This window comes from Opisthocomus hoazin, chromosome 21 (assembly GCF_030867145.1).
Source record: "Opisthocomus hoazin isolate bOpiHoa1 chromosome 21, bOpiHoa1.hap1, whole genome shotgun sequence".
NCBI classification, from domain to species: Eukaryota; Metazoa; Chordata; class Aves; order Opisthocomiformes; family Opisthocomidae; genus Opisthocomus; species Opisthocomus hoazin.
This window is the reverse complement of record NC_134434.1, coordinates 8,378,969-8,401,698: the sequence shown is the minus strand read 5'-3', so window position 1 is coordinate 8,401,698 and position 22,730 is coordinate 8,378,969. Positions and strand designations below refer to the sequence as shown.

Below are 22,730 nucleotides of genomic sequence, written 5' to 3'. Positions count from 1 at the left end.
GTGGCACACCAGAACTCACCACTCGGTTTTGATTGTCTCCTAATTAATAATACTACTGTCCCTCTCCAGCTTAAATGTACCCACAAATAGTTTACAACACGCAGATCTTGCAGTAGTAACTTCCTTGAATTGGACATCCCTTCTTCTTCCCTATTGTTACATCCAGACGTATTTATTAAGAAACGTAAGATTCCATTTTCACCTTCAGTGTTCTAAGCCGAGCACACTAAGCTTGTAGTCTTGCCTGCAAGAAAAGCTGCCCTACGTGATACTGACGAGCCTGCTTCAAAAACCCAAGTAAGATAATATTTGAGCCATATGGTATTAGCTCCAGACCCTCCAGAGGAAAGCTGTGCCTGATACACCTCCTCCACCACCCCTCTCACTTTACTCCAGCCAGCATCTCCTGAAGCGAAGGAGGCAGAGGCCAGGGGCATCACTGTGATGCCAGGCCTGAGGAGAGAGGAGCAGGGGAGGAGGAAGCTGGTCCCTTACCTTTTCTCCTGGATCTCGAAGTATTCCTTCCTCTTCTGCAGCCTCAGTGCCTCCCTCTCCTCCGAGGTGGACTCGTAGCTGTAGTAGTGCAGCAGAAAGGGCCACACCTCCCCCCGGATGGAAACATCAATCCCACCAAAGAAAATGGCCTGGAAGAAGGAGCAAAAGTTACAACTGGTAGAGTTTTAACATGCCCAAAACCAGCAACAAGCAACTGCCCGCTACTATGCTTTGGTGGCTCTGCAGTTCTTTCCTGACAAGTGACGCCTTGATTCAAGTTCCTGCAATTTGCACATGTTTAGAGGGAAAGTGCTGGCCTTCTATTCCCAGACGAGACACAAATCGGGCTCATTTCAATGTCAATAACCCCCCCTGGAGAGGGTCTATGATTAACGTGTCGTTCTCATGTCACGGCTTAATCCCCAATCTTGGAGGCACTGCATTTCACTGCAAACTTCTCTTTCAGGATGCGGACCCAGTGCTCCCCCACAAGCCCTGCATTATTTCCTACAGTAATCTCAGTTTTTCTTTCTTTGATTTGTTCACACTGCATTTTGAAGACACTTCGAGCACTGGGCACTCTGGTTTACGGATTCCAAGGGCAGCAGAAGCCGGACAGCTCGGACAGCTCGTCCTCCTGGGTGGGAGAGACGCTCTCCCATCCCGCCCGCAGCAGACTCACCCGCAGACCCAGCGAGACCTCCAGCCAGGCAACATGCGCCCGTCTTTCGACTCTCCGACACCCAGCTCCTGCCCCCAGCACGAGAGCAAGCCCTCACAGCACCCACCACGGCAGCAGCCACCCCTCACCTTCTGCAGCTTGTACTCCTCTTCCACCTGGCCGGACTCGTTCAGGTGACGGAGCCAGGCAGACACGTCCAGACGCCTGTACGTGTTCTCCTCCGGGTGGGTTTCCGAGGAGGGCAGCTTGGGACGGCGGATGGAGAACTGCATACACGTCTTCTCATCGGTCAGCTGCTGGATGGGGGAAACCAAACCAAAAAAACTGGTGGCAGGAGCCAGAGACAGCAGCAGAGTATGAAACCCAGCAACTTGCAGCGCAGGAAAACCTTTCTGCGTGGTTCGTGTAGGACTAAGCACTGAGGCACTGCACTTGGGGAGGTGTGGTTTTGTTTTTTTTTTAAATTCCAACCATTACAATAGCAAGAGTGATTAGAATAATTAAAAATCTGAGTACCGCAAAACAGCGTCACCTTAAAAAAAATTGTTTCCATTCCTCCCCCAGTCTTATCCCTGACCTGAAACTGAATTAATGCTGCTTACAGCAAAACTTCACCCTGCCAGGAATGCCTGCAATAAATTACATATGATTGGCCATATACAAAGGGATTGCTGTTAGGCAAGCGGGGAACTGCACTGCCAGCTCTCTAAGGGCACTCATGATCCCAGTGCAAGACTGCAGCTGACATTTAATTTAAAAATCAAAGGTTGTTCAATGCAAAAAGTGAGCCCATGCGACCATAATAAGAAAAGCAGCAGGGGGCTCTGTGGGAAGGATGGAAATTTAAAAATCACTGTTTCTAATAAGCACATACAGTATCTTAAACAGATAATTAAAGAGCTCTTATCACATTTGTATGTAGATTGAACAAAATATGGCAAGATGCCTTGTCAAAACATTTTCCAGTGCAGTGTGCTACGCTTCACAAAACGGATGAAAGACTCCGACAGGATTTCAGACCTACCACTGCAGACTTCGCAGCCACCTCGCACGCCTAACGCCCCGTGCTGACCTGTCAGGTCTAGCAAAAGAACTATCTAAGCAAGTCTGCTGGATTATCTTCCCCCCCGTTCCACAGGCAGAGCAGGAATGGATGAGGATAAGAAAGCACAAGAGAAACCTTGCATCCGACTCGCGCTTGCATCCTAAACAACCTCCAACACATTGTAGCTTTCTGCCTGGCTTGGTGACATGAACTCATGGCTTTGTTTCTCCAGTACGCTCCCCTGGCTAAAAACCCCAGCGCGAAGGATCTGCTGGAAAACCTCTCTCTGCTCCACGAGCCTTGCTCAGGTACCTGGTCCTTGAGGTGGGTCTCTGTGCAGTACTTCCATTGCTGAAACACCTCAGACAGTTTATCCAGGCCACCATGGTGAAAATGGAAGATCTTGTACTGGCTCTCCCTGCTCGCAACCACCAGCTGTCCACAGGTGCACGCCTCATCGCTGCGGGACAAAGCAACGGGGGAGAACAACCTGCGTTTACTGCCCAGGATAATGAAGGGCCCAGCGGGAAGGGGGAACATCAGATGAGGGAGAGTGGAAAGCAAATAACAAAGAAGTGCAGCACCAAGCTGTCGCTTAAAACAGGGCGCAGAAGTAACTTTACAGCTCTGGGACTCGATGATCCTTATGGGTCCCTCCCAGCTTGAGACATCCTATGATTCTATGACGTGGCCACAGCGACCATTTTCCCCAAAAAGCTCCACTCGTGCCTGGTAACAGCACTCTTGTATCCTTCCACCATGTGAAGGAATTAAATTTTGTGCTCCCTGGAGAAGAAAAACCCAAGAAATCTGCCCCAGCAACATTCAGGCAGTACACAAAGCTAGCTGCCAGGGACGAGTGGCCTTGGTCACACGCAGCATTGTCTAAAGAAGCAGGGAGTAAGAGTGAAAAGACAGAGTAAAAATGTTTTTAATAACTTCTGTAATAATTTGAAAGCTAACCTAAGAGGCTATGAGCAGCAGGACCCTAGAGGAGCCCCGGTGAGGGGCAGGCAAGGGAGAAGGTACCATAGATACAGAGATGTTTTCCACACCTCCACGTCATTTTAAACATTTTTGGTAGGGTAGCTCAGAGCAACCTTTACCTTACTAGGGAAAAAAGTCCATTAGGCCCCATAACTACAACTCAGAGGCTCTCCTTGGGAAGGCTGACACTCGCTTCCTGGAGACAACCATCGGGGAAAGACTTCCAAGGGCTGCAGAAGCCACCTGCCTCCCCGGAGGCCAGCGCGCATTGACCACACACAGATACCATACGTTACCTGAAGAAGAGGCGAAGGGATCTCATTTGTCCCAGGTCCACTCTAAAGACACCACAGACCTGCTCGAGGGCAAATACCTTCTGCTGTTCGTCCCATCTGGTGCTCTGCATTTGCCCGTTATTCTCCGGGAACTGGGCACTGGTGTCGAGGCTGGAGGCAGAGCTGGTGGAGCAGGTCATGCGATGGTCACACGTGTCCCTGCAGACGAGAGCGTGGGGGGAGAAAGCACCGCAAGACATCAGCCGAAGATGGCTGCGGTTACGTGCATAACCACAGATGCTCCACATTAAAAAATCTTCTGTCAGAGCTATGAAACTGGAATTCAGTGCAGGTCTAAGGAGTCAATAACCGGCAGCCCACATAAGAGATTAAATTATTTTTATTTAAATTTATTCCCTACCATCCCAAAAAATGATCTACTTTTGTCTGTTCCTGAATTCCGCACAGAACCGAGGAGAGCGAAACCCATTCCTCAAAACACCGACTTTTGAGAAGGCAGAATCAGGCAGCCCAGCGTGGGAACAGCCCAGAGTCCTGCGACAAACAGGCTTCCCCCGCTCCCTCTCAGCAGCCCAGCGACCAGTCCGGGGAGCTGGTACGGCCGGGACTCGCCCGCGCCCCAGCCCACACCACCGAGTCCCGAGCTGCGGGACCCTTCAAACCGCTGTGCCTCTGGGATGGACGGCAAACCTGACCGCAGAGGCCCAGGGGCTCGACGGCTGCTTCGGCAGCTCCAGCAGCGCGCGGTGAGTAACTTCCCAAGGAAGAGACCTCTCGTCCCACAGCTGGAGCAGCCTCCTCGGCACGCAGCTCCGCTGCTCCGCGCCTGGCCGCAGACAGGAGCGCGCGCATTCGGACGGCAGCGCTGACCAGGGATCTCATCTGGCAAATTCCCTCCGTGGCCAGTAAGATCCAAAGAGATTTCCCCTGAACTCAAGGTTCCCAATATGCCTGTGCCAGTGGACCTGACAAGCCTGGACTCGTGTGTATAACCTTCACTCAAATGGTTTCCGTTTGCAGACTTGAAACTTCGGAGAGTTAAGGAGCGGGAAACTACACACGAGCTCTTTAACCCACTGCAAAGGAGAGAAAGTGAACCCAATCCTTGTCCAACATGCTGGGAGCTCACTGCGCCCCAGATATTTAAGAGTAAACTGAGTTTAGATTAAAAAAACCCACATGCCCACCACCGGCCCTGATCCCAGAAGAAAAATATCACTGCTTTGAGAATTAAGTGAATCTGAAACTGTGACCCCTTGATTCTTAAAAAGGCCAATACATGTGAACAATCTCAGCGCAAGCTCTGAATGGGTTCCGCTGTGAAATCAGGGTTTGCAAAACAAGGCAAGTAGCAGGTATAAAGACAGCCCCCTGCAATGCCACTTTATGCAATGTTTTCTAATCCGCTTATCTAACAATGTAGGCACTGAACACTGAAAATCACACACTCAGCATGCATCTGCAGCACACCACATCAGTATGCTTTCCAAGCCTGGCTACGCTGCCTCTTCCACAGGGACGGGGCTTCTTTCCAGCATCTACCCATGGTTCAGGTCACTGCATTCCAATGCACAGGTCTCCGGACATCCCAGTTAGCTGTGGGTTAAGTTTTTAATCGAGCCCCTGCGAGCCGCCCAGTTCAAATGTATGACTCAAAACCTCAGCGCCCACACGCATGGGAAATAAATCCCCAAGCCCCCTTCTCTAGGTCTGCAGCATTATGCAGATGAGACGAAGTCGGTTTTACTTTCAGCTAAAGGAGTGGCTTCGCTATCTGTTCGTGAAGTTCTGCTGCTCCATTTTTTTTGAAAGAAAGCATCAAAGCAAAACTTGCATTCAAATCATTGGGAGGTTGCGCTCTCAGGAGTGACAAGGCGACATCGCCCTGGGAGCAGGGAGCAGCCGACATGCCCAAACTCACTCACAGAGCAACGACAGCAGCTTTTCTAGGTTAGACACTGGGACACTTCAAGTCTGAAGCGCAGCCACGCACCAACACCTGCACCTTGTGAATTTTTCCGTGAAAATTTTACTGACCTTTGTAAAAAATCAAGCGCTGCTTTCTGATAGAGCTGCAAAATATAACACTTCCCAAAACATTCAGCATCTCACATTCATGCACAAGCAATCGGAGTCCTGGTACAAGACACTAGCGCTGGACTGCCTGCTACAAGCAGCTGGTATTTATGGAGCAACACTTCGAACAGCCACAGCTGGTTGCACAGGATTTTCCTGGAAGAGATGACTCAAACTAGCTCAAAGACTAAGCAGAGGCAACCGATTTTCTAAAACTCTTGCAGAGATGAACTGGTCAGTACGACAAAGGGCTGGAAGGTGGGCTGGCTGCGAGGATCATTGTCTGTGGCTTCCTCGCCACAGAGGCCACCATGCCCGTTCTTCGGGAGCATCATCTCAAAGGACCAGTGGCAGAGAGACAACTGCAAAGGAACAATAGCTAACCGTAGAGCTGGGCAGGCTCGCTTTGACCCCGGGGGATCGTGTAGCTCCCATGTACAGAACGCCATTGCCAGCCGCAGTTCCTTCTGCTACGTAACCAGAACCTGCTTCGGCTACGCAAGCAGCTACCCTAAAACTCAGCGGCTGGAGAGCCCGGTCACAAAGGTGCTGGCAGTGTTCTGTTTTCTGGAAATGCTTCTGCAAGACAAACGTTTACAGTTCACATTTAGCCACTAGTTACAAGCTGGTACACGCATCCAGCATAGACGGCAGCAATCTGCAGCATCACGTGTGAGTGGATTTACCCTTTCTGGACACCAAAAAGCCAGGAAGTGCAAGCACGGTGCCTCAGCATGCGCGGCCCAGGGAAATTCCCATGTTTTCATTGAGGTAGCAGACGAAATCTGAAAGAGACATCTGTGCACCCCATGCCCTTCAGAGAGGCTGATAAACACACACGTTCACACACAGTATAGGTGCAGAGAGACTACCACCTCGTACACTGGAGCGTATTTAGTCGCTGTGGAAATTAAGAGAAAAACCTCAATGTGTTTAAAATTACTTCTTCCTGTATACATGGACTGAAAAAAAAAATTCTAATCTGTTGGACTACTTTTAAAAATAGTTTTAATACTGAGATCATTCTGTACATAAGTAACAACAAGTAGTATCACCAATGCCAACTTCATGGATTTTGGGGAGCCCTCTAACCAGGCACACAAATACACAGATGCCAGGGAAGACTTCTCCGATTTATTCTTTGCCAGACCATTATACCTGTTAGATGAGGAATTTATACCTCCCTGCAAAAACAGGGAGCTGAAGCAGTGCAAGGCAAATAGCTGGAGGAACATTCCAGAGAGATTTTGTGTTGTGGGAGCCAGGCAAAACAAAGCGCCAGCTAGTACATACCACTGCTCAGCAAAACAAGAGAACAAGTGCAATGGTCCACGGGAATGAAAGGGACAAGGAAAAAAAATCAGGAGGATTAGCAAAACCTGAGGCAGGCAACCCACGGACACACTCCTGATTCCACTCAAGTCTTTTCTCCTTGCTGAAGTCGCATTACGCTTTTGCCTCAGAAGACATCCCATTCTTGCTCGGGAGCAAGACCAGGCGGTGATGTATTTTCTCCGCTCAACAATCAAGCACAGCAATCACGCACATCTACATTCCTCGAGCTTCTGGAGCCCCTGAGAAAGCAAGCGCTTGCGTGAGGCAGCCACCATCCTCCTCCTCCCACCGCACGGGAACTCTCGCACAGCTGATCCGAGGAGCTCAGCCGCACTCAGCAAGTGAGACTTTCAGCATGCCGTAATGCAGCAACGAGACCGGCCTCACATTTGGTCGCAGCATCTGTACACACCGACAGCATCAAGAGAGCTCAAACCAGCTCCCACTCCTGTCACGGAGCCAGGGTAGAGACCTGCACCAACCACACCTGAAGACTGTTTCAGCAACAAAGATCTCATAACTCATTTTACGATGTGATGTGACAAATGTAATTGTAAGAGGGAAAGGGGCTGAAGATTATCGCCATGATGTGGCAGTTACCTACGCTGCCAGCGCGCACCACCCGGCTCCAGAGAGCCTCCTGCAAGGGCTCCCCAGCCCCACCGCGCTACAGCACGCCTTCGCCAGCAACGGCGCTCCTCGCAGCCCGAGCTACTCCTGCATGCTGCCTGGTGAAGCATCAGCTCCAGACAATAAGTATCATCATAATGTATGAGCAGCCATGTAATAGGAATTACACGCCCCTTTTTCTCCCCGGGGGTTCGCACTTCTCTGATGTTCCACTATTCCCCACAGGCACTGACCTTCCAGGTTCCTCTTCCTTCCAGCAAGGTGAAATAGCTCATGGCAGCATCAGCTGCCTAAAATGCCTAAGACAGATAGCTTCAAACAAATAATCCGTCAATAAACATTCAAAGCTATCCTGGAATGCCTCAAAATTTATTGCAGTGACTGTACAAAGTGAGGTAATATCAGGCAGCTGGAACCCAAATCTATTGTTCTGATTAAAAAAGTGTCCTTGACAATATACATATATTATGAATTGTGAAACCTGCTGACTCCAGTGACATATAAAGGACGTACAAAAGAAAACCGGCTGGTGATTTGGGATTAAAAAAAAATCGTTGACATTTTCCTGGTTGTTGCGAGTCGCGCTGCAGAGCAGGGCGGGCAGGGCTTGCGGGACAGCACCAGCTTCCTGAGGAGCGTGGCCACGCAGAGCCAGACACCGACAGTGAAACGCTGCTGTCGCACCAGCTACCCGCATCTGATCAGCACGGACAAGTAACTGGGTTAAGGATTGTGTTAAACTCACCCTTTGGCTGAAAATCTTTGGAACTTGAAGTTCCTCTGCCTCAGGGAGCCTGAACAGAATCGATTTACACCAACCTCAGTGAACAGCGAAGAAGGTGTTAGACAGCCTGGATGAAGCCTTCCCAGAACTTCTGAAATTAAATGTCAAAGCATCCTCAAGCGGAAGCGTACGCGCGTTTCCACTGCAAACACGCGTGGAAACAAACCTTCACAATTCTTCCTATTTGCCGGGGAAACCGTGGAAAACTGCCCAGAAAGTTACAGTACAAAGTACACGAATGTCAACGTGGACTTTCCAAAAGCTTGTTCCACAGGCTCTCCATTGATCTGTTTGCTTTCAAAACATAAATTTCCTCCCGTTGAACTGCACTAAATGCTATTTAGTAGCTAATTAACTTTCTGTGCTGAAAACCTCCTGTAATTGCACTTCTTTCACCTTTTTTAGCCTGCGTCCTCCAGGGAACCCAAGCTGTCCTGCGGCATTTGTTCTGCTCATTTCTGTCTCACAGGCACAAGTTCCTTCCCGACACTGGGCTGCCAATCACGGCTACAGAGGTCACTGGAGACCAAATTAGGAGCACTCTGCCTCTGACAAACTTGCTTTGCTTTGCTTGCTGTAAAGGGAAAATAAGAGGTTATGAAAAATAATTGTATCCTTTCATGCTCGGCACCAGGAAGCAGATTCAACAGCACTTCAGTGTATTACTGTTAGTCACTCTTCTTATTGTTAAATGTTATTAACAATATTCAAAGAACAAGCTGTTTACGTCTTAAAAGCGGAGTCCCTCGCTGCCCGGCGCAGGAGCGGAGCGGCAGCAGGTTTATGGTCACCAGCCGTCCGCGCGCCGGCCACCCCAGCGGCACGCGCGGCGCGAGGGCAGCCGCTCCGCACCCACCCGCTGACCTCGGGCTGCGACAGCAAGTTCACGATCAGGGCCGGGGCTCCGAAATAGCATCAGCTCTGCGAAGACAAGCCTGACAAGTAAAACATTTTAACGCAACGCAACGCGGGACTCAAGGAAACCCGATTATGCAGCTTTGCCTTCTGATAGGCGTAATTGGCTTGTCCTTGAGAAATAAAAGATCAAAACAATTTGTTATGCTTTACGGGGCGATTGCAATCCGCTTTTACAGCGCCCTGGCTGCCTTCCCAGAGGACGCACAACCACGCAGCGCAGGGGGGACGTGCAGGGTCCACCCCTGCTGCCCGCTCACCGTCCCGCATCTCGGCAGCCAAAAGCCAACCTGCGCGGAGGCACGGCCGGCACCGTGGATGACCCACGTCTGCCGCAGCGCGGGGTGCTGCCGGGAAGGGCGAGAAGCCTCGCCACACCGGGGGCTTTGTCCCTCCTAATTCATTCCCCCAAGTCCCCGTGGCCTGAAGGGAAGCCGAGCGATTTTAGCCAGCAAGAAGGGACGTTAGAAAAACAGCCCCGCTCACCTCCAAAGGGTTCCCCCCAACCGCTGTGGATTAAACCAGAAGGAAACCAAAATAAATGGAGAATTCTTGAGTTAATTATTTTGAATGTAAATAGGAAGGGGAAAAAAAAAATCAGAAGTTTGTAGTGAATTAATGTGTGTTTTAATCTCTTTAACCCAACCAAAGCCTGGCATGCGACACACACACCCCCCCCTTCGGTTAAAAGACAAGCGACCTGTTTTTCACAGATGAGACTTCAGACAGGTGTAGGCTACTCAGGTAGAACCCAGGCAAGGTTTTTCTCTGTGACTTCTTGTTGCAGCAAGGTAGCGGGGGCAGAATTAGCAGTGTGATGCTTATGAATAAAATACACATAGCTCCCAAGAAGCCAAACACAACAAATCATTCAGAGCCCAGCGTATGCTGCTCAATGATGCAAATGTTACCTTCATTTTCAGGAAGGAAAATATTCCAAAAGCTGAATGGCAGATTTTTACAATCCATGCAGAGAAGGAGCACCTCACGCCTAGGCTTTAGCTCATTAATAAATCAATCGAAATGCAACACTTAAAAAAATTCCTTAGATGGAAAAAGTGATTTCTCAGCAAAGCTCAAAAAAGAATGTTTGCTTTTCAGCCTATTCCAGACTGGAAAAGGGGACCTTTCTTACCAGTGTTTATTTTGTATTTAAAAATCAATGGATTATTTTGCTTTTTTCTTTCGGTTTTATCCATGCAAAAACAAAATTCTACACTAATTATGCTAATTACAATCAAGCCTTCAAAACCCCGCTCCCTTGAAAGCCCTGAAGATTACCTTTGTTCTTAGATTCCTGGCTCTCAGCAATGAACTGGGAATTTCAGGGGGACTTTTTACCGACAGGCGAAGCTGACGCCCCCCGGACCCCGCGCTGCTGCGGGCCCAGCACCCCAGAGAGGCCTGCACTGGTCCCACAGCGCAACGCGCCTTTCCCAGGGGGAGAGCTTGCTTCACGGAGCAGAAACGGGAGAGGGATGAGGAGAGCCGGCTCAAAGCCTGTTTCAGAGTTCCTGTAAGCGCATAATGCCCTGCTAATTGCCAAGCCCGAGCCCAGCAGACAGAGACTATGCAGATTTATTTGCATACGCTGTCGTACTTTCAGAGGGGACACGCTCTTTATTTTATAGAATCATAGAATGATAAGGGTTGGAAGGGACCTTAAAGCTCATCTGGTTCCAGCCCCCCTGCCAGGAGCAGGGACATCTCCCACCAGCCCAGGGTGCTCAGAGCTCCATCCAGCCTGGCCTTGAACCCTGCCAGGGAGGGGGCAGCCACAGCTTCTCTGGGCAGCCTGGGTCAGGGCCTCACCACCCTCATGGGGAAGAATTTCTTCCTAATCTCTAATCTCAATCTGCCCTCTTTTAGTTTGGAGCCGCTCCCCCTTGTCCCATCACTGCACCCCCTTGTGAAAAGCCCCTCCCCACCCTTCCTGTCTGCCCCTCCAGGCACCGGCAGCTGCTCTAAGGTCACCCCGGCGCCTGCTCTGCTCCAGGCCGAGCAGCCCCCGCTCCCTCACAAAGCTGCGGACACCGCCAGCCCCGCTCCCCTCCGCTCCGGGCCAGGATTCCGGGACCTCGCGCTGCTGCAAACTCGCGCCCGAGGGACCGCCAGCACCCCGGGCCCCGGCTCCCCCCCCAGCCCGCAGCCCCGCGCCTCGCCGGGCCCGGGCCCAACCCCGTCCCGCCGCGATCCCACCGGGGAGCCGCCGCCCCTGGGGCCGCCTGCGCGGGGGGCCGCGGCGCTGGGCCTGCACCCCGGGCCGCAGCGCACCCCCCCCCGCCCCAGCGCCTCGGTGGAGGCCCCGTCGCGGCGGGCGGGAGACGGGCGCTCGGCTTCCCCCGCCGAGAGGAGACCGGGGGAAAGCGGGGGGGGGGGGGGGGCACGAGGCAGCGCCGGGGGGCAGCGGGCACGGGCCCACCCGCGGGGAGGGGGGGGGAGTGCGGCACCGGGCAGCGCCGCCGGGCAGAGCCCGCCCCCTGGCGGCCGCGCCGCGCTCCCCGCCGGGCCCAGCCCGGCCCCACGGCCCCCGCTCCCCCCGAAGTCCCAGTTCGAGCCTCCCCCTCCTCGCAGGCAAGGCCCGGCGCCCCCGAACCCCTACGGCGGGGGTCAGAACGGCTCCCCCCCCGTTCCTCCATCGCTGCCGCCGGCGTGGCCGTGCCACCGCCCGCCCTCTCTGACCCTTCGTCCCCCAAAGCCCCCGGTAAGCAGCCCCCTGACCCTGCAGCCCCACGACCCCGCTAGCTGCGGCTGCTGGTTCCTGATCTCGAGTTCGCTGTCGCTGTTTTCTTCCACAGAGACCTGGCAGCCAACCAACGGAGGGAAAAAACAAACCTGCTATAATTAATGTTCTTGCTGTTCAAATATTTATATAAAGCAAGATAGAGCCGTATGCCTCCGCAATCGCTTGGATCTCTCCAACTTTCTCGGCTTTGCAGCCGGTAGCGTCTTTAATTGATCACACAGCACCGCTGACGGCAAACGGCGAAGGCCAGCTCCTCTTCCCAGCACCCGGCTCCGTGCAGAGCACCTGAAGGTACTGCCCCAGGTGAAGCTCACACCCACCCCACGACCCACAGAGAAGGTAAGGACTCTCCTTCTGATGGAAGCAGGATTTGGGGATATTTTTGATCCTGGGCACGGTTCTGGGTACAACTGGAATTAAGGGCTTTGGTGTCTTACATCACAAGTCACACTAGGCCAGGCAAGGTCCTGGGGAACGGGAGGCTGAGCCTGAAGCAGCGAGGCACCCCATGCACTCATCCCCAAGGCTGAGATCATCCAACGTAAGAGAGCATGAGCCAAGATGCTGCAAGAAGTTACAGGAGATTTTGAAGTCTGTGACCAATTCCCCTGGTTCTGAGAACATAATCATCTCTGTTGCAGCACCGACGAATTCCCAACCTCTTGATGACTCCAGAGCTCCTGCCAGTTTGCACTAATTTCAGCTCATTTCCCCTGTAATTTTGCCTCCTGTTTATTCTGCAGAGCCCTGAACAGCACTGAGCCTTTCAGGTGAGCTGCCAAAACAACATGATGCAACACCGTTCGCTGTTACCACCGGCTCCTGCAGCTGCCGCCACCCTCCGAATCGCGGCGCCTCCGCTCCCTCGTGAGCAGGTAATTTACTGATTAGCTCCCTGGGAAGAGCCGTAACAACAGGATGTGCAACACATCTGTAGAAATTGCATCAACTGCGACGCCAAAGGAGTTTTTCCTCGTCCTTTGCCTAGACGGCCTGCGATAGTTCTGTCAGTTCATGTCTGCTGAAGAACGTGAGAACTGTACCATCGTTGAGCTCCATTATGAAAATGTTTCATTATTTTTATTACTGGTTGGTAAAATTATCACCTTCTTATGAAAGATGTTTCCTTCTTACGTTGATATCTGTGACCATGCTGGTCACATCGCTTCTGCTTGTCCTTTAAAGGCAGAGCTGTGCATGCGTGAGCTGGCGTCTGTTCCACCACCTGCGGGACTGTCCGCAGAGCTCCGGCCGCGGCCCGGACGTTGCCCCAAGCTCCACTCATACGACTCCACCACCAAGGCTTCTCAGTCCAAATTCTGACTGTATCGACCGCCAGCCCAACCTGGAGTTAGGGAAGGAACCCATGCCAGCGTTTATTTGTCCTCTTCAGCTTTTTCGTGCGGTGCTAGTCAGGTAACAGCAAGGGCAGCTCATCACCGAGGCGCAAAGCCTTTAGCAGCCCTACCACCCATGGCCAGCGCGAGCTCCTGTTAGCCAGGAGCACTCTGGCACAGCACAAAAGCCAGCGCAAACCGAACCCCGCTTACAGAGCACTAAGTGCTTCTGCAACAGACTGGTATAGATCTGATGTCATGGCCAGTTAGAATAACTTCAGAAGCGTTGGTTGAAAGACATTATAGAGGTGTCAGATGCTATTTGGTTGTGAGGATGTAACAAAAGGCTTTTAGTTTCACTTTACTGGCGGGGAAAATGGAAGCTGAGTAATTTAGCAGGGCTGCAGCAAGCCAAAGCTGGGTACAGAGTACGGTTGTCCTGCATTAGTGCCCTCCAGCCCACAAGGCAAATGTTTCCTGACAGACAGCAAACAACGGGGACAGGGGAAGAAAGGAACGGAATGGAACGATTTTATTTCCAGTATCCCTCCTGTCCTACAGAAATGCAGTCAATGACACAGCCGCTATCGATACAGGCCTTTCCCACATCAGCTACCTCCCTGCAGGCACCGCGTGCTACGCGCGGAAAGGGGCCCCATAGCTAACCAGGACACAAAAACCAAGGGGGCAAAGCCACCTTTCCGTGAGAGACGGGTGCACTACGCAGCAGTGGTGCCAGGCTCGTCTAAGAAGAGAGGCAAGAATGTGTACGCTGGTGATGGGCCACTCCCATAGCTCACAGCCCAAGGAATTGTGTAAATGGGAGGAAAGCATCGATCGCTGCATGGGATCCCTGGCAGCCTGTCAAACTGAGAAGCAAAGAGGAAAAAAACCAAAAAACAATGGATACGTTTTTATTTCCTTATGTTCTACTGGGCAAATTGTTGACTTCAAATGGCTGACTCGTTGTGCAATGCAAACGCTTCCAAGCCTAGCTCCCTTCTTCTGCACACGTCCTGCTCCGCGCGCACGGTATGCGTCTGTCGGCTCCCTGCTGCTCAGGCCACCTTCTCAGGGGATGCTCCAAGGGGCACCCGGACCTTGTGACTCCTGGTCCTTTGGCAAGCAGCTTGCTGAGCCCCTGATCTCATCTAGTCCAAGTCTACCTGTATGTCCTAATTCTTCCACAATGCCACATTCTTCCATTTCTGACAGTATCTACTTGCACTGAAAGAAAGATGGCTGGACTGAAATACCCACGCAGTGCACTGCTTCGGCCTCTGAAACAATGATGGGGAAAAGCAGAGTTCTCTTTACAACTCCCCAGTGCAGAGGGAAATAACCAGAAACATTCGTTCCTCTTTGCGGGGAGGAGGTGGTGACCAGCGGGTAGGGAGGGAAAGGAGTCGAAACAATCTGCCAGCAGCACAAACTTTGTTCGCACTCCAATTCCGGCTCAGATGGGAAGCAGCCAGCAGAAAAAAAACAAACAACAAACCCTTAAGAAACAAGGAAGCTGTCCTCATGCTTGTAGTGCCTTCTGCAACAGCATCCCCCGCCCCTCAGATTGCTGGGGTGAACACAGGAGATAAGAGAATGCTTTTTGACAAGATGCCTGCAAAGTATTCTGTGTAAAACTGACTCAAGCAGTTTGTCAGATCCTGCAGATACCATGCAAGGGGGCTCTACAGTGAAAAACAAATTGGCATAAAAAATGGACACACTGGACAAAAGCCTTTCAAGTCTGAAGTCCCAAACAACGAAAGGTCTGTTTTATTAATCTGCTGCAAATTGCGAGTGCTGCATACACTGTACGAGGCTTCTGGACTGGTTCCAGGGGAGTTACCAGGAGCCGGAGCGGAGTCTGCAAAGCCAGGCTCCGCGCTGCTGAGCGGCCGGGGAGCCCACGGGAGGAAAGCTGGCAGAGGGCTCGCCCGAGCCCAGCTGCGAAACAGCCAGGAAACCTGCACCGATGCACAGCCGAGGTCGCGAAGATGCACTAAACTGTATTTCCTTCCTTCCCCGACACTACCAGCAGCCAGAGCGTCAGTGCTGCAAAACAGCTAAACCACACCGCTGCCTGCGTGCCTGCCGTGCCCCGCACGCTGCAGCCTTCCGCACCGGCTCCGCTTCCGGCATGCCAAGCTCTGCAAGGCTGCTGCGTGCCTTGCCCAGCTCAGGGCCCTGTGCCAAGGCTGGAGGGGTCCCCAGGAGGGGCTCAGTCTCCCGGGTTTCAGGAGTCGGGACATTGTTCAGAACATGGCCCTCGCTGCTCCCGCTACAGTGGGGATAACGACCCGTAGCTCAGGGTGTGCAAGTGAACTGGGCCACAGCTTCCCCCCACACATGCTGAAAAACAGGAACAGTTGCCTTTAAGATCTTACTGTTGGAACTCAGAAATGTTCACAGAAACATTTAAATACTTTATTTACAAAAAAAATGCTTAAAGCCCGCCCCTCCCAATCCCCCAAACTTCACTTGTTTGGGGTGATAGAGACAGGTCAAACACAGATTATCAGTGCTGCTTCAAAGAAAAAAATTTCACACACCTTAAACAGAGGCTTTGGTGGCAGTGGATTTGGGTTTTTTTTTGTAAGTCAAGGCCAAGAAATGGCTACACAAACACAGCGTTCTCTGAACGCAGATGCAACTGAGGTTTCAACCCCCAGGCAGCAGCCCAGTGCTAACACACAACCTGAGTGGGACGAATCACCGAGGAACCAACAAAATGAAGTCAGCTATTAGGAATGATATTTCATCATGCAAAGACCTCTCTGTAAAATTTTTTCAATGTGCATTTTGTGACATTTATGTAGTTCCCAAAGTTTTCTACATTCCTATTGTCAAAAAAAGACGGTCAGGCATCGTATTCAGAGAGCTGAAAGGGACACTGTCAAACTGACACTGCTCAACACCATTTGCAAAGCAAAGGCCCATCCTGGGGACCCCACAGCTGCTCTGCAATGCCCCTCTGCAGCCAGGGGAGAGGTGGGGTGGGGTGGGGTGGGACGGGATGGGATGGCCCAGGCACGGCTCAAACCGCTGCCCACCCGCCTGCTGCAGAGCTCAAGCCCAGAAAACCCTGAGGGCTCGCTGTTAATTTGAAGCATGCTGCCAGGATGCATATCAAATGCAAAGCTGATACAAAGTCTGAGATCATCGCACTGAAGTGTTTTAAAATATCCAGAGAGAGTTGAATCAATTAGAATACTTCATAAACCTTGTTCTTCCTGGCATTCTCCGGGCTTGAGATTAGCCCATAACATAATGAGGCAAAATCCCTTCAAACGTCAGCTCTTAATGCAGCCTGCACATTGCCGACGCACACAAAGGAGAACTCTTCTTTCCTAATTTCAGGCATAGTTTTAAAGTTGAGCTATATCCTTAAAATCTGGTGCTTCATGAACGCAGCACACCCCTCCTCCCCAAGAGGAAGCCGAGGGATACGCTGCACAGAGTGCGGAAACACTGTGCATCGATACAGTAAGTTGTACAAGATATACCAGTGTTGACCAAAATATCCCAGTTAGACATGTAAGAATTAGTCTTTATGTCTGAAGTGGGCCCACGCGCCGAACACCAGCAAAGCACGCTCACCACATGCAGACTTCGCGTCACCACGGTGCCTTGCAGAGAGGCACCCCTGGCTCAGAAGAAGTCAGACAGACGCTCTGATGCGGCTCTCCACCAGAAGCCACCAGCACAGCTCCTCAGCTGAGCCTATCAGCTCAGCAAAGGACATTTTTAATTTAGTAACGCTGCTTCTAGGGTTCAAGACAGTTCACCTGAAAGACTGCACATACACAGCCCTGAACGTTCAGGGCCAGGGCTCACTGAGCAGCACGACTGGCCGGCAAACAATTTCCTGTCAATTATACACGTGTCTGCAGCAGGCCTGAAGCAAGACAGCATATTCAGCTCAACTCCACTGTGATGCTTCTCAGTCTCCTTCAGCATCTCCAAGCTCAGCAACCAGCACCCCAGCTATTCGCCCAGAAACTAGAGAAAAGGATGCACTCACCTGCTGTCATTATCCAGAAACACAGAACTGCTGCTTTTCCCGAGGGCTTCGCTAATGGGAGAGAGGCAGAAGGGGGAAGAGAAGGCATCAGAATCAGAGTCAAAAGTACTGTCCCTGCTCACGTCATCAGCAGACAGCTCCAAGGAGCCCTCGTCCTCCCCCGGCTCTGGCCTGCAGTCCAGACCTTCCTCCGTGCCCTCCACTGACAGCTCCGACCTGTTCTGCTCCTCCTGAGAGCTGACTGTCGATAGGATTCCCGAGTCACTGCGGGCAGGCTGGGGGCACCGGTGGGTGCCATCTGCTGCGGGGCAGCACTTCTCCCCTTCCGAAGACGGGGAGCTGATGTAAGCCACATCTTTCCCAAGCTGTGACCCAGACAAGATGTCTTCTCTCAGGATCACTGCCCCTCTCTGCTCGGTGGGGGAAGCCTGCCGGACAATGCCGAAACCCTGAGCATGGCAGCCGCGCTTGCGGGGAGCTTTACGGACAGGGGAGCTCTCAGGAGTGACATAGCGCAGGGCTTCTTCATCCTGCCTCTGGATGCGGGAGTTGGGCACCCAGGCGAGGATAAGCGTAGTTCCAAGTAGCTCATCCTTCTCCATGTACAAGCACAAATAGCCTTCGAGAGAGCAAAGGAGCAATCAGTTATGCCACAGCTTTATTCTCAGGAAAATGCATAAGCCTGAAATTTGCCCTTCCCTGTCTCCCCCCACTTCACCACCACTACACATGGGCAAAACAAACCCTTTTGCTTACCAGGAGAGAATTCTGCCAAATGAATTGTGGAGTGCTCAACATTATTCAGCATTTACAAATAATTTCAAGTCTGCATATGGCTTTTGAATAGCCTAAATTCCCCCTGCCCTAACCGGACATTGAAACAACATGCAAATACTTCCAACTTCCTAGACAGATTAGTAATCAAGAGTAAATTCTGAAATATGTTACCATATGAAAAACTTCTACTGTTCGTTAAACAATTTCAAGTGCCAGCTAAACATTTCTTTCTCAAGAATATTTACCTTAGCATAACTAAAGGGCTACAATTTTCATGGAAAGCCAATAGAAAAGAGTCTCACACACAAAAAGGGAAGCGTGAGTTCACAGAATAATTAGTTTTGTGAAGCTAAGCCAGTAGCCACGGCTCTCTTTGATGAGAACATGAAAGAGCGCAGTAACAGATGAGAATAAAGGGACAGAGCAGTGTTTATCCTCATTCACCCCAGTGCGTGCAGCCACAAGCAGGTTCTCTTTCTTTTCCCTTTACCAGTGGTTGTTGCGGCCACTCGAGCAGTAAGAGTTACAAGATGACACTTGGCTTCCCTGAACAATACACATATTTGAAAGGGCAACAGAAGTTGCTGTTCTCAAATGACAACTGTCCATCTCCTGGCAATATGAGAGGATTTACTAAAACAGGTAAATCCACGCTAGACCAGAAGAGAAAGGAGAAATACCATCAATTTTCCTACTAAAAGAAGAGCTGATGGATCAGCTTGCGGATGGTTTTCCTTAGGCCCCCGTAAGACTGCCTTGCCCTGTCTCCCGCTGGCACCTCTTCATTCTTTGGAGCCCAAGATGTAGAATCCGATACAAACACACACCCCAGGAGAGAGGAAAAGAGTGAATGAGCAGCGTCTGCAACGCACTATCACCTGGATGATGCTCCCCGATGCCTTGCAGCAGCTCCGGTGGATGGACACAGACATTGTTCTTGGAGTAGATAATCTCCCCATCAAGCACAGACGATGAACTGCCGCCACCACCAGCATTCAAGGTCAGGAGGTCGGAAGCTTTTGAAGAGGCACGTCGGAGGAGTCGCCCCAGAGACATCGCCAAGGAAATGTTTCCATTATCTGTCAGCTTTAATCAGGAGCCAAATTCAGAAGATCTGCCGAGAAGGAGGAAAAAATGGTGTTAGAACAAATATAACGACAGCACAGCACGCGCCTACCACTGTCTCAGTAGGAAGAGGTCTCCCATCAGCTGCTGCATCAATCCTACAACTCAAGCAAGAGCCTCCAAATGCTCGGGATCTGTAACATCATCTCTGCGTTTTAAAGATGCTGAAGTACAGAATCCCAGGATGTTCTCATCTGCAAGAAAGAAATATGCAGGCAGCAAACCCCCACATTTCAATAGTTACTGCAGGGAGGAAACAGAAAAATAGTGCTTGTCATTGAAAATTGTCCATTAAGGGAATGCAGAGCTGCCCAATGTATCACTGTCCTGGGGATGACAAGAGAGAGTCAGAGTAGACCCTGGAGGATTCCTTCAGCACAGAGAAGAAACTGCTGAGACCATGGCATTAAACAAGGGGCCGCTGCCTCATCCACAGTAACCACCGCTCTCAAAAGAAATCATGAATCTAAACAAGTTCATCGTGTGCTCACCGCTTTTTGGCATACTCCTGCTGTGCGTTTGAGGGGTGTGGGTTGGGTTTTTTATTTTCGTTTGGGTTTTTTTGAGCAGTGATAGTTAAACAGAGCTTTTTCAGAGCTAGGTGGCAAGAGACCCACGTTCAACAGAGTGGGCAGATCCAGCAGCAGCAGCACACGGCATGCCAACTCCAGGCAAACATTTCATCTACCTATTCTACCAATAGGTAAAACTTAGCTAACTGTGGAGTATGATCCGCAGCTAACCACCACGTCAGCTCTGCTCTCAGCTGAGACGGGGTCCTCATCGGGGCTGTTGACGAGCAGCCCTACCGTGAATTCAGAGGGGGTGCCCAAGCTATCTGCTATTTAGCAGGCAAATCAGGAAGCAGACTTGATGGTGGGTCTTGCATGAAGCAATCCCACAGACAGCCCGACACAATCCAACGCAGAGCAGGCTCTGCCTGCTGCTACCGTCCCTAGCTGGGAAGCAGACCATCCGAGGCACGGCAGTTTCTGTTCTGCCAAAAGCACACCAGGAGAGGAAACATCTACTTTTGTTCCTTTGTATTTACATGGCCTTCCTTGCTCGTGAGCAGGCCAGTCTGACCCAGCACGCACCACACAGCACCGCAGTGCCAAGCCCAGGGGCAGTGCATGCAGAGATCAGCTCAGCGCGTTCCTCGTGACAAGTGCCACGCCACGGTCCACGGAGCACGCTACAGGGGTAGCCAGAAACAAAAAGAAAAGCAGACAGGCCCTGACTTGTACCGTCAGGGTCACTGTACGCAGGAAACTTTTAGGGGCAAGCAAGCATGGTCAAACATTGAATAGCTCTGTTTTCTTTAAACACGGTTTTAACAGTATCTCCAGACAAACAAGAAAGCAAGAAGGTAGAGAGGGCAAACAGAAACCAACGCTTCCCAAAGAGCGGAGTGACATCTGCAGGGAAGGAAATTGCTGTCCTGATTCTGACAGGTTTGTACATACAGAAGACTGCAAACGAGACTGCCAAGTAGTTGCCAGAACCTTCATTAAAGGACAGACCATTGGTTTAACCGGCAATCGCTGGATTTGTCAGCTTGAATCACAGCATACGCAGTTTCTGCATTTCTGTCTTTGCTGGAACTTGATGGAGAAGCCTCCACCCTGCTATGAACTGAACCCAGCAAGTGTTCAGGATAAGGGAATTACTTTGCAAGTCCTTCGCATCCATGTCTCCATCTAGCACCAAACGCAACACGCATCGTCACGTCTCAGCCCCAAATCCAAGCACCAGTGGAGCCATATGCTCGTTCTTCTCCAGATCTCCAAACAACACACTACTGTTTCAGGCTCTGGGTTCTATCTTGGAGAACGTAATTTGTCTCAACCACAGTTAAAGAGCAAGTCACCCTTCCTCTCATTGCACCCTGCAAGAATATAGACAGTAACTCGGCTGCAACTCCTCCTTCCCACCTCCACGTTACAACACACCATTTCAACACAGCGTTGAGGGAGTCCGAAGCAGTGGTGTGGAGCACCCTGTGCGGCATCAGAGGCCCCGAGCCTCCGGCGCATCTGAAGAGGGTCCTCTGCCACCACGGCGTTCTGCAGGCGGCACAGCCTGCGCAGCTGTGCCCCGTCGCTGTCAGGGCTGAGACCAGCCTGCCTGTCCAGACCTTTAGCTACGTCAGCTATTTCATCAGAACTCTAAATGCGCAAAACCTGCATATGAAAAGGAGGAAGGTGGTATCAGGTGGCCGTGGCTGCTGACCAGGGAATGCTTCCTCAGAAAACACGAGTGAGCTTTTCCTACTAAGGACAGCAGATGGAGATGCACGTATGAAACACAAGCTTGTGTGATGTCCTACTGCAGTTCCCCAGGGGCTCTCAGGAATGCAGGCAGAGGTGCACGACTTCTTTGCCAACAGAGGCAACATTTAATTAGCTTTTACCTAGCAGAGAAAGAACAAAGCGACAGGTAAAAGATCAAAAGCTGCTGCCTGGAAAGCAGGAGGAATTTAAAGGGAAATACCACTTTGATCCTGCCGAACACCTGCTGCTTCAGCACTGCCTTGACACGCAGGTGGACAGTTCTGCAGGTATGCACACACTGTTGGGAAGAGGAAACAACAGCTAAAGAAAAAGAGAGACAGGAGGTGAAGAAGATGATGTCCTGCCAGCATAGAAATTTAGTCTGTTGCGTTTGTCTTGCAGAAGAGCTATGCATCAGAAATCAGGGTCCACTACGATGCTGCAAACAAATAGCCAAATATACTGGGATACAAACAAGTATAATCAACTAGACTCAAATTAATCCTTTCGCTGTTGCCACAGGCTAGGGTATTCTGTGTAGCTTTGGTTGCAGCACTAAAATAAAACAGATGCAAGTCACTGGACGGTTTCAGGGAGAGTGACAAGGGTGGTCTGGGGCATGGAAAGAGATTGCCTAGGACAGATTAAAGGGGAACACATTAGAAGTCCTCATACATGTGAACTGTCACTGCCAAAAAAAGGAAGAGCTGTCTATGGAGGACAGGAGAAGTAGTAAGCCAGTTAATCCATGGCAAGGAATATCTAGTTTAGTCATTCTAACAGCAGGGATAATGGTGTACCAGAACAGAGCAACCTGAAGAAGCCACTTCCATCACTGGCGGGTTTCAAAGACAGGCCGCAGAAGTAGATAGGCAGTCAGTCCCAGCTAGGGCCAGGTGATGGACTGGACCTCTGAAGGTCATTCAGTCTGCTTGTACAACCCCCAAAGTCCCTCAAACACAGCCTGTGTTCCTTCCCAGAAGGCAGGAGTTCATACAACACAAACCACGAAGTAATAAAGAGACCACATCTGCAGGGTTTGCTCTATTCTGAGCCCTCTTCTGCGCGGGACAACATCTGCACGTACAGTCCCTGGGGCCTGGGTGGTGAGGAGGGACAGGTACTGCTGCTGCCTGCTACGCAGGCTTGGGAAGGCAGGCGGGAACTGTCCTACAGCTATGTCAGCACTCAACTAGCACCATTCAA

The 22,730-nt window shown here is 51.2% G+C and overlaps 1 protein-coding gene across 4 annotated transcripts in view; it reads right to left on the bottom strand.

The window, feature by feature from the left end:
* The window catches only part of TBC1D16 (TBC1 domain family member 16), a 31,252-nt gene that overhangs the window by 5,345 nt on the left and 3,177 nt on the right, over positions 1-22,730 (bottom strand). For 3 of the 4 annotated variants that reach the window (XM_075440677.1, XM_075440676.1, XM_075440678.1), the window contains exons 2-7: positions 19,005-19,240; positions 17,350-17,968; positions 3,506-3,703; positions 2,535-2,682; positions 1,306-1,473; positions 496-644 (exon numbers count right to left, since the gene is read on the bottom strand). In XM_075440677.1, the coding sequence (XP_075296792.1) occupies positions 496-644; positions 1,306-1,473; positions 2,535-2,682; positions 3,506-3,703; positions 17,350-17,968; positions 19,005-19,182 (1,460 nt within the window). In that variant the 5' untranslated portion in view covers positions 19,183-19,240. The remainder of the gene's footprint in view (positions 1-495; positions 645-1,305; positions 1,474-2,534; positions 2,683-3,505; positions 3,704-17,349; positions 17,969-19,004; positions 19,241-22,730) is intronic. The other variant, XM_075440679.1, reaches the window with a different exon arrangement.